The sequence below is a fragment of the Bombina bombina genome, chromosome 4 (genome assembly GCF_027579735.1).
Source record: "Bombina bombina isolate aBomBom1 chromosome 4, aBomBom1.pri, whole genome shotgun sequence".
NCBI classification, from domain to species: domain Eukaryota; kingdom Metazoa; phylum Chordata; class Amphibia; order Anura; family Bombinatoridae; genus Bombina; species Bombina bombina.
Window position 1 is genome coordinate 345,427,608 of NC_069502.1, and position 12,221 is coordinate 345,439,828.

The 12,221-nt window shown below is 43.2% G+C and overlaps 1 protein-coding gene across 1 annotated transcript in view; it reads left to right on the forward strand.

Annotated features, from left to right (window-relative positions):
- Positions 1 to 12,221, forward strand: part of SMC4 (structural maintenance of chromosomes 4) — a 459,275-nt gene that overhangs the window by 417,573 nt on the left and 29,481 nt on the right. Inside the window, exon 21 of the mRNA XM_053711800.1 lies at positions 2,708 to 2,891. Within this exon, the coding sequence (XP_053567775.1) occupies positions 2,708 to 2,891 (184 nt within the window). The remainder of the gene's footprint in view (positions 1 to 2,707; positions 2,892 to 12,221) is intronic.

Here is a 12,221-nt window from a genome sequence, read left to right on the forward strand (position 1 = left end):
TTTTCCTTCCTTTTTCCTGTCACACGTACTTTAAGCAGGCTATTACCTAGACCAGTCTCCTAGTTTAGCCTCGTTACCTTCCACTCAACTCTTATTTGTGGCAGATTCTTTACCTCAATAACATAGTTAAAGGGACACTGAACACACATTTTTTTTGTGATTCATATAGAGCATGCAATTTTAGGCAACTTTCTAATTTACCCCTATTATCAATTTGTCTTCGTTCTCTTGCTATCTTTATTTGAAAAAGAAGTCATCTAAGCTTTTTTTTTTTTTTTTAGAACTCTGGACAGCACTTTTTTATTGGTGGATGAATGTATCAACCAATCAGCAAGAACAACCCAGGTTGTTCACCAAAAATGGGCCGGCATCTAAACTTACATTCTTGTGTTTCAAATAAAGATACCAAGAGAATGAAGAAAATTTAATAGGAGTAAATTACAAAGTTGCTTAAAATGTCATGCTCTATCTGAATCACAAAAGAAAAAAATTGGGTTCAGTGTCCCTTTAATACCAGCTGTGTCTATTTAGTGGGTTAGATCTAAAATATCATAGTATAACAAGAAATATGCACTTATCTTTTAAAACATTTTTAAACTAACCAAATTTTTCTTATACTTTCAGTTCAGCCACATCAGAAGGAGCCTATATTGCTACACAGATTATTATCTGGGTATACAACCACACAGGAAATACTTCAACTGTTGTTTTGAGAATACTACCACTAATAGATCTAATCTATGATAGCATATATAACTCCCCTACCAACATAATTGTTAATTAAGCGAGCCACTTTCAGTACTTAATTTGCATACTTGTATTTAGATCCTTCCCAGAAGATCCTTTAACACTAGTTATTCTGTGTTTCCGCTAGAGAGAATACTCATACAACACTCAGCCTGCGTTAATATACATTGCCCCTAAGTATCCTAGTGGGTTACACTCCACCTTTCTATAAATATATAATATATTTCTCCAAAACTTACAGCTAGGTACAATATTTCATACAACATATATAGAGTAATTCTAATATATCACAGACTGGTATTTTAGGGCAAGAGTCTTAGATTCCTCAGATATCTAATCAGACCTGGTGTCGGCGTCCTCACTGGGTTATCCCAGCTCTATGTAAATCTTGTCCCTGTATGTTGTATCCCCAGACTTACAGGCTAGACACCCTGACTGGCTGTTATCTAGATCTCTCTTATCCTTTATTATTAATACGTTTTTCAACAACAAAAGAGGGAGACTGGTTATCCTCATAGATATTGTCGTATAGTTCAAAGTATGGCATTGTCCAAGCCTTCGTTAATCGATCAAAGATCCTATAGTAACCAGACTGCAGTTCTTCCTGCGTGTGTTTTTTAGCGAGACAATCCCGTGTAGCTTCTTCACTGGGGCTTAGTGAGGAGTGTATACTGTGTCTATATATATATATTAATGGGTCATGTCTCTCTCCTTAGGGTGTTGTGATTCAGCTTGTTAGGATTTCATACATAGAAGAAAAGCAGAGTGGAAACGCAAGGTTTTTTCATAGAAAGTTAAAATTGTATCCCTTGAATGTCTCTTTAAAGTGTCGGCGTCTTCACTAGGCTAATGTTTTGCTCTCAAACCTTATCCTCAGACTTATTTGCTAAACACTGGTTCCCAATCTTCCGCTTCTCCCTACTCTAATGCTGAGTTTTGTTTCCTCAAGTTCTTGGCTGTTTACATATCAGCATAAGACTTTCACAGAAATTCAATTTGTGTGCAGCTCCTGACGCTCCTATAAAGCCCTAAGCGCACCCAGACTTATAGCTATACACGTTAGTAGCGAAAATTGTTCTTTTGCATATGACCAGAAATTTTTTTTAGATTTACTTATCTTTGTAGTGGGAATCAATTGTAGATTTTCATTTTTTCTTTTGCCACCGTCGGTGGGCTGTGATGGTGCTGCTTCCGCAACAAAGCTAGTAAATGCAGAGCACAGACATTGGTGAAGTACCGTTGGAAACCTCTTGTTCAGGTGACACCATCCAGGCGGATTTGTAGGCACCGGGTCTTCCTTGGTGCTCCGCTGTAGATCGTTGCATTCTTGCCTGGCTTGAGCAAATGCCTAGGGCCTTGAACTGGCGGTTTGGATTTGTTTGCGGTCCGTGCGCTGCACTCGCACCTTACTGCAGATCCCGCCCACCGGAAGTCCTCGCCCCTTTGACTGCTTAGTTCACATCTTGGGTATTTCTATCCTGTACGTAACTAGCTCATGGACTCTTGCCAATTACATGAAAGAAAACATAATTTATGTAATAACTTACCTGATAAATTCATTTCTTTCATATTGGCAAGAGTCCATGAGACCCACCCTTTTTATGGTGATTTTTTTGTATAAAAGCACAATTATATTTCCAGTTCCTCTCTTTGTATGCTTTTTTACTCCTTATTTTTATCACCTCACTTCTTGGCTATTCGTTAAACTGAGTTGTGGGTGTGGTGTGAGGTGTATTTATAGGCATTTTGAGGTTTGGGAAACTTTGCCCCTCCTGGTAGGATTGTATATCCCATACGTCGCTAGCTCATGGACTCTTGCCAATATGAAATGAATTTATCAGGTAAGTTCTTTGTTTTTCCTTTATTCCCTGCCACCTTTGTACATTTCATGTCAAAAAACAATTTGTGTATGTATAACAGAGCAATACAAGCTCTTAATTTTTGTTTTTATATATTTTAGTGTCAGGCCGCCGAAGAAAAGCTGGAAGAAAATCTTTAATCTTTCTGGCGGAGAAAAAACACTGAGCTCCTTAGCTTTGGTGTTTGCACTTCACCATTATAAGCCAACACCCCTTTACTTCATGGATGAAATTGATGCTGCTCTGGACTTCAAAAATGTATCTATTGTTGCATTCTATATTTATGTAAGTATCCTGAAATATATTAAAAACACTAAAAACAATACAATTACAGCACATATGCAGTCCTTGGGGCCTATGTATCAACGGTGCGGATCTGGTCTGCAAGACCTCACTGAATGCGGAGAGCAGTACGCTCTCCGTATTCAGCATTGCACCAACAGCTCACAAGAGCTGCTGGTGCAACGCCGCCCCCTGCAGACTCGCAGCCAATCGGCCTCCAGCAGGGAGGTGTCAATCAACTCAATCGTACGCGATCTGGTTGAATTGTGGCGATCTCTGTCCTCCTGCTCAGAACAAGCCAACAGGGTTAGGGAGCAGCGGTCTTTAGACCGCTACTCCATAACTTGTGTTTCTGGCGCGTCTGAACACGGGCCCACAAGCTCCATAAAGAGCTTGATAAATGGGCCTCAGTGTCTTTATCTGGGAACCCTATCCCATTAAATATATTAAATATGTTTATCACTATTCAACAAGATCCAAGTAACATTTGCTGAAAAATTTTGTTACCCTTTTATTCTTTCCAGAACAGCACATTTCTTTCCATAAGGCAGGGAGAGTCCGCGACTTCATTCCTTACTGTTGGGAAATACAACACCTGGCCACCAGGAGGATGCAAAGAAACCCCAGCCAAATTCTTAAATATCCCTCCCACTTCCCCTATCCTCCCAGTCATTCTTTGCCTTTCGTCACTAGAGGAGGATGGCAGAGATGTGTCAGGAGATTTGGTTAGTCCTGTAATGGGTATGTTCACGTCAAGAGAGGACTGGAGTTTTAAGCAATCATATAAACCTCTCAGCGCGAGTATTGATGAACGTTAGTCTGGAGATGCAGGTAAAGTTTTTCTGCGAACCCATCCCGACTAACAACTCCTGAGCAATCAGTGTTGAGTTACACTGCCTGCTGTGACACACTCGGGTCCCTTTCAGAGCGTCGCTGAAAGACTGTCACACTTGAGAGGCTGTATCTGTTCCACAGCGTGGATCCTGGATGGTAAGACCGCTTTATTATGTATAGCAAGGATTCTAATTTAGGGTCACAGGGTGGCTCCTTTTATACCTCAATAGGATCAAGAGTTAATATTTCCTTCAGGGAGATTATTCCTTCAGGGAGATTTGGAACAGTTTTGGAGATTTTTATGTACTGCTTTCACTTTGTGAGTGTTTGGGCTCATAAGACTGTGTGCTTTTGGCTTGGAACAAACCGGTTTCACTTTTAATTTTGAACAAAATCCTGAATCATGATTTCCAGGCTACCAAATTTTAAAGGAGTTTCGCAGCTTATATTAGCTTAGCGCCCTTTCTTCTGTTAAGTGTGATCAGTCCACGGGTCATCATTACTTCTGGGATATTACTCCTCCCCAACAGGAAGTGCAAGAGGATTCACCCAGCAGAGCTGCATATAGCTCCTCCCCTCTACGTCACTCCCAGTCATTCTCTTGCACCCAACGACTAGATAGGATGTGTGAGAGGACTATGGTGATTATACTTAGTTTTATATCTTCAATCAAAAGTTTGTTATTTTAAAATAGCACCGGAGTGTGTTATTATCTCTCTGGCAGAGTTTGAAGAAGAATCTACCAGAGTTTTTGTTATGATTTTAGCCGGAGTAGTTAAGATCATATTGCTGTTTCTCGGCCATCTGAGGAGAGGTAAACTTCAGATCAGGGGACAGCGGGCAGATGAATCTGCATAGAGGTATGTAGCAGTTTTTATTTTCTGACAATGGAATTGATGAGAAAATCCTGCCATACCGATATAATGTCATGTATGTATACTTTACACTGCAGTATTCTGGGGAATGGTACTTCACTAGAATTACACTGTAAGAAATACATAAAGCTGTTTAATAACTAGAGATTATGTTTAACGTTTTTGCTGGAATGTAAAATCGTTTTCATTTACTGAGGTACTGAGTGAATAAATGTTTGGGCACTATTTTTCCACTTGGCAGTTGCTTAATCTGTTTTTCTGACAGTTTCTGTTCTCCCTCACTGCTGTGTGTGAGGGGGAGGGGCCGTTTTTTTGGCGCTTTTACTGCATCAAATATTTCAGTCAGCAACTCATTGTATTCCCTGCATGATCCGGTTCATCTCTACAGAGCTCAGGGGTCTTCAAAACTTATTTTGAGGGAGGTAATTTCTCTCAGCACAGCTGTGAGAATTATAGTTTGACTGAGATAAAAAACGTTTATTCTGTAATTTGTTTCCTGCTTTCAGAATTTGTTATCTTTGCTAATGGGATTAAACCTTTGCTAAAGTTGTGTTGTTTACAAGGATTGAGGCTATAACTGTTTCAATTTATTAATTTTCAACTGTCATAGATCTTCTGTGCTTCTTAAAGGCACAGTACGTTTTAATATTATTCTAATTGAATTGTATTTCCAAGTTGCAAGTTTATTTGCTAGTGTCATTTGTTGCAATGCCAAAGTGGAGCCCAATAGAAATTTATGTACTAACTGTATTGATGCTACTTTAAATAAAAGTCAATCTGTACAAATTGAACAAATTTCACCAAACAACGAGGGGAGAGTTATGCCGACTAACTCGCCTCACGTGTCAGTACCTACATCTCCCGCTCAGAGGGAGGTGCGTGATATTGTAGCGCCGAGTACATCTGGGCGGCCATTACAAATCACATTACAGGATATGGCTACTGTTATGACTGAGGTTTTGGCTAAATTACCAGAACTAAGAGGTAAGCGTGATCACTCTGGGGTGAGAACAGAGTGCGCTGATAATATTAGGGCCATGTCAGACACTGCGTCACAGGTGGCAGAACATGAGGACGGAGAACTTCATTCTGTGGGTGACGGTTCTGATCCAAACAGACTGGATTCAGATATTTCAAATTTTAAATTTAAACTGGAAAACCTCCGTGTATTACTAGGGGAGGTGTTAGCGGCTCTGAATGATTGTAACACAGTTGCAATACCAGAGAAAATGTGTAGGTTGGATAAATATTTTGCGGTACCGACGAGTACTGAGGTTTTTCCTATACCTAAGAGACTTACTGAAATTGTTACTAAGGAGTGGGATAGACCCGGTGTGCCGTTCTCACCCCCTCCGATATTTAGAAAAATGTTTCCAATAGACGCCACCACAAGGGACTTATGGCAAACGGTCCCTAAGGTGGAGGGAGCAGTTTCTACCTTAGCTAAGCGTACCACTATCCCGGTGGAGGATAGCTGTGCTTTTTCAGATCCAATGGATAAAAAGTTAGAGGGTTACCTTAAGAAAATGTTTGTTCAACAAGGTTTTATATTGCAACCCCTTGCATGCATTGCGCCGATCACGGCTGCAGCGGCATTCTGGATTGAGTCTCTGGAAGAGAACATTGGTTCAGCTACTCTGGACGACATTACGGACAGGCTTAGGGTCCTTAAACTAGCTAATTCATTCATTTCGGAGGCCGTAGTACATCTTACTAAACTTACGGCGAAGAATTCAGGATTCGCTATTCAGGCACGCAGGGCGCTGTGGCTAAAATCCTGGTCAGCTGATGTTACTTCTAAGTCTAAATTGCTTAATATACCTTTCAAAGGGCAGACCTTATTCGGGCCCGGGTTGAAAGAGATTATCGCTGACATTACAGGAGGTAAAGGCCATGCCCTGCCTCAGGACAAAGCCAAAGCCAAGACTAGACAGTCTAATTTTCGTTCCTTTCGTAATTTCAAAGCTGGAGCAGCATCAACTTCCTCTGCACCAAAACAGGAAGGAGCTGTTGCTCGCTACAGACAAGGCTGGAAACCTAACCAGTCCTGGAACAAGGGCAAGCAGACTAGGAAACCTGCTGCTGCCCCTAAGACAGCATGAATTGAGGGCCCCCGATCCGGGATCGGATCTAGTGGGGGGCAGACTTTCTCTCTTCGCCCAGGCTTGGGCAAGAGATGTTCAGGATCCCTGGGCGCTAGAGATAATATCTCAGGGATACCTTCTGGACTTCAAATACTCTCCTCCAAGAGAGAGATTTCATCTGTCAAGATTGTCAACAATCCAGACAAAGAAAGAGGCGTTTCTACGCTGCGTACAAGAGCTCTTGTTAATGGGAGTAATCCATCCAGTTCCACGATCGGAACAGGGACAGGGGTTTTACTCAAATCTGTTTGTGGTTCCCAAAAAAGAGGGAACTTTCAGACCAATCCTGGACTTAAAGATCCTAAACAAATTCCTAAGAGTTCCATCGTTCAAGATGGAGACTATTCGGACAATTTTACCTATGATCCAAGAGGGTCAGTACATGACCACTGTAGATTTAAAAGATACTTACCTTCACATACCGATTCACAAAGATCATTATCGGTACCTAAGGTTTGCCTTCCTAGACAGGCATTACCAGTTTGTGGCTCTTCCATTCGGATTGGCTACAGCTCCAAGAATCTTCACAAAGGTTCTGGGTGCTCTTCTGGCGGTACTAAGACCGCGGGGAATCTCTGTAGCTCCATACCTAGACGACATTCTGATAAAAGCTTCAAGCTTTCAAACTGCCAAGTCTCATACAGAGTTAGTGCTGGCATTTCTAAGTTCACATGGATGGAAGGTGAACGAAAAGAAAAGTTCACTCGTTCCACTCACAAGAGTTCCCTTCCTGGGGACTCTTATAGATTCTGTAGAAATGAAGATTTACCTGACAGAGGACAGGCTAACAAGACTTCAAAGTGCTTGCCGCACCCTTCATTCCATTCAACACCCGTCAGTGGCTCAATGCATGGAGGGAATCGGCTTAATGGTAGCGGCAATGGACATAGTACCCTTTGCACGCTTACACCTCAGACCACTGCAACTGTGCATGCTAAGTCAGTGGAATGGGGATTACTCAGACTTATCCCCTTCTCTGAATCTGGATCAAGAGACCAGAAATTCTCTTCTATGGTGGCTTTCTCGGCCACATCTGTCCAGGGGGATGCCATTCAGCAGACCAGACTGGACAATTGTAACAACAGACGCCAGCCTTCTAGGTTGGGGTGCCGTCTGGAATTCTCTGAAGGCTCAGGGACAATGGAGTCAGGAGGAGAGTCTCCTGCCAATAAACATTCTGGAATTGAGAGCAGTTCTCAATGCCCTCCTGGCTTGGCCCCAGTTGACAACTCGGGGGTTCATCAGGTTTCAGTCGGACAACATCACGACTGTAGCTTACATCAACCATCAGGGAGGGACAAGAAGCTCCCTAGCTATGATGGAAGTATCAAAGATAATTCTCTGGGCAGAGTCTCACTCTTGCCACCTGTCAGCAATCCACATCCCGGGAGTGGAGAACTGGGAGGCGGATTTCTTAAGTCGTCAGACTTTTCATCCGGGGGAGTGGGAACTTCATCCGGAGGTCTTTGCCCAAATACTTCGATGTTGGGGCAAACCAGAGATAGATCTCATGGCGTCTCGACAGAACGCCAAGCTTCCTCGTTACGGGTCCAGATCCAGGGATCCAGGAGCAGTCCTGATAGATGCTCTGACAGCACCTTGGGACTTCAGGATGGCTTACGTGTTTCCACCCTTCCCGTTGCTTCCGCGATTGATTGCCAGAATCAAACAAGAGAGAGCATCAGTGATTCTAATAGCACCTGCGTGGCCACGCAGGACTTGGTATGCAGACCTGGTGGACATGTCATCCTGTCCACCTTGGTCTCTACCTCTGAAACAGGACCTTCTGATACAGGGTCCCTTCAAACATCAAAATCTAACTTCTCTGAAGCTGACTGCTTGGAAATTGAACGCTTGATTTTATCAAGACGTGGGTTTTCTGAGTCAGTTATTGATACCTTAATACAGGCTAGGAAACCTGTTACCAGAAAGATTTACCATAAGATATGGCGTAAATACCTATATTGGTGTGAATCCAAAGGTTACTCTTGGAGTAAGGTTAGGATTCCTAGGATATTGTCTTTTCTACAAGAAGGTTTAGAAAAGGGTTTATCTGCTAGTTCATTAAAGGGACAGATCTCAGCTCTGTCCATTCTGTTACACAAACGTCTGTCAGAAGTTCCTGACGTCCAGGCTTTTTGTCAGGCTTTGACCAGGATTAAGCCTGTGTTTAAAACTGTTGCTCCACCATGGAGTCTAAACCTTGTTCTTAATGTTTTTCAGGGCGTTCCGTTTGAACCCCTTCATTCCATTGATATAAAGTTATCTTGGAAAGTTCTATTTTTAATGGCTATTTCCTCGGCTCGAAGAGTCTCTGAATTATCAGCCTTACATTGTGATTCTCCTTATTTGATTTTTCATTCGGATAAGGTAGTCCTGCGTACTAAACCTGGGTTCTTACCTAAGGTAGTTACTAACAGGAATATCAATCAAGAGATTGTTGTTCCTTCTTTATGCCCAAATCCTTCTTCAAAGAAGGAACGTCTACTGCACAACCTGGATGTAGTCCGTGCTCTAAAATTTTACTTACAGGCAACTAAGGAATTTCGACAAACGTCTTCTCTGTTTGTCATTTACTCTGGGCAGAGGAGAGGTCAAAAAGCTTCCGCTACCTCTTTCTTTTTGGCTTCGTAGCATAATTCGTTTAGCTTATGAGACTGCTGGACAGCAGCCTCCTGAAAGAATTACAGCTCATTCTACTAGAGCTGTGGCTTCCACTTGGGCCTTCAAGAATGAGGCCTCTGTTGAACAGATTTGCAAGGCTGCAACTTGGTCTTCGCTTCATACTTTTTCCAAATTTTACAAATTTGACACTTTTGCTTCATCGGAGGCTATTTTTGGGAGAAAGGTTCTTCAGGCAGTGGTTCCTTCTGTATAAAGAGCCTGCCTATCCCTCCCGTCATCCGTGTACTTTTGCTTTGGTATTGGTATCCCAGAAGTAATGATGACCCGTGGACTGATCACACTTAACAGAAGAAAACATAATTTATGCTTACCTGATAAATTCCTTTCTTCTGTAGTGTGATCAGTCCACGGCCCGCCCTGTTTTTAAGGCAGGTAAATATTTTTTAATTTATACTCCAGTCACCACTTCACCCTTGGCTTTTCCTTTCTCGTTGGTCCTTGGTCGAATGACTGGGAGTGACGTAGAGGGGAGGAGCTATATGCAGCTCTGCTGGGTGAATCCTCTTGCACTTCCTGTTGGGGAGGAGTAATATCCCAGAAGTAATGATGACCCGTGGACTGATCACACTACAGAAGAAAGGAATTTATCAGGTAAGCATAAATTATGTTTTTTCTCTTGTTAAGTGTAGTCAGTCCACGGGTCATCCATTACTTATGGAATATATCTCTTCCCTAACAGGAAGTTGCAAGAGGATCACCCAAGCAGAGCTGCTATATAGCTCCTCCCCTCACATGTCATATTCAGTCATTCTCTTGCAACCTAACTAAAGATAGGTCGTTGTGAGAGGTCTGTGGGAGATTATTAGCAAGGAGTGGGATAGACCTGGTGTGCCTTTTTCCCCTCCTCCCATATTTAGGAAAATGTTTCCTATAGACGCCACCACACGAGACTTATGGCAGACGGTCCCTAAGGTGGAGGGAGCAGTTTCTACTTTAGCTAAGCGTACCACTATCCCGGTGGAGGATAGTTGTGCCTTTTCAGATCCAATGGATAAAAAATTAGAAGGTTACCTTAAGAAAATGTTTGTTCAACAAGGTTTTATCTTACAGCCCCTTGCATGCATTGCGCCTGTCACTGCTGCGGCGGCATTCTGGTTTGAGTCTCTGGAAGAGGCCATTCGCACAGCTCCATTGGATGAAATTATGAACAAGCTTAAAAGCACTTAAGCTAGCTAACGCATTTGTTTCTGATGCCGTCGTACATTTAACCAAACTTACGGCTAAGAACTCCGGATTTGCCATCCAAGCGCGCAGAGCGCTATGGCTTAAATCCTGGTCAGCTGACGTGACTTCTAAATCTAAATTGCTTAATATTCCTTTCAAAGGGCAGACCTTATTCGGGCCCGGCTTGAAAGAAATTATAGCTGACATTACGGGAGGTAAGGGCCATGCTCTACCTCAGGACAGGGCCAAATCAAAGGCCAAACAGTCTAATTTTCGTGCCTTTCGTAACTTCAAGGCAGGAGCAGCTTCAACTTCCTCCGCTCCAAAACAGGAAGGAGCGGTTGCTCATTAGACAGGGCTGGAAAGCTAACCAGTCCTGGAACAAGGGCAAGCAGGCCAAGAAACCTGCTGCTGCCCCTAAGACAGCATGAAGAGAGGGCCCCCTATCCGGAAACGGATCTAGTGGGGGGCAGACTTTCTCTCTTCGCCCAGGCTTGGGCAAGAGATGTCCAGGATCCCTGGGCGTTGGAGATCATATCTCAGGGATATCTCCTGGACTTCAAAACTTCTCCTCCACAAGGGAGGTTTCATCTTTCAAGGTTATCAGCAAACCAAATAAAGAAAGAGGCGTTTCTACGCTGTGTACAAGACCTCTTACTAATGGGGGTGATCCACCCAGTTCCGCGGACGGAACACGGGCAAGGATTCTATTCAAATCTATTTGTGGTTCCCAAGAAAGAGGGAACCTTCAGACCAATCTTGGACTTAAAAATCCTAAACAAATTCCTAAGAGTTCCATCATTCAAAATGGAAACTATTCGAACCATCCTTCCCATGATCCAAGAGGGTCAGTACATGACCACAGTGGACTTAAAGGATGCCTACCTTCACATACCGATTCACAAGGATCATTATCGGTACCTAAGATTTGCCTTCCTAGACAGGCATTACCAGTTGGTAGCTCTTCCCTTCGGATTAGCTACGGCTCCAAGAATCTTTACAAAGGTTCTGGGCTCACTTCTGGCGGTACTAAGACCGCGAGGCATAGCGGTGACTCCGTACCTAGACGAAATTCTGATACAAGCATCAAGTTTTCAAACTGCCAAATCTCATACAGAGATAGTTCTGGCATTTCTGAGGTCGCATGGGTGGAAGGTGAACGTGGGAAAGAGTTCTCTATTACCACTTACAAGGGTTCCCTTCCTAGGGACTCTTATAGATTCTGTAGAGATGAAAATTTACCTGACGGAGGCCAGGTTATCAAAACTTCTAAATGCTTGCCGTGTCCTTCATTCCATTCCACACCCGTCAGTAGCTCAGTGCATGGAAGTAATCGGCTTAATGGTAGCGGCAATGGACATAGTACCATTTGCGCGCCTGCATCTCAGACCGCTGCAATTGTGCATGCTAAGTCAGTGGAATGGGGATTACTCAGATTTGTCCCCCCTGCTAAATCTGGATCAAGAGACCAGAGATTCTCTTCTATGGTGGCTTTCTCGGCCCCATCTGTCCAAGGGGATGACCTTTCGCAGGCCAGATTGGACGATTGTAACGACAGACGCCAGCCTTCTAGGTTGGGGCGCAGTCTGGAAATCCCTGAAGGTTCAGGGGTTATGGACTCAGGAGGAGAA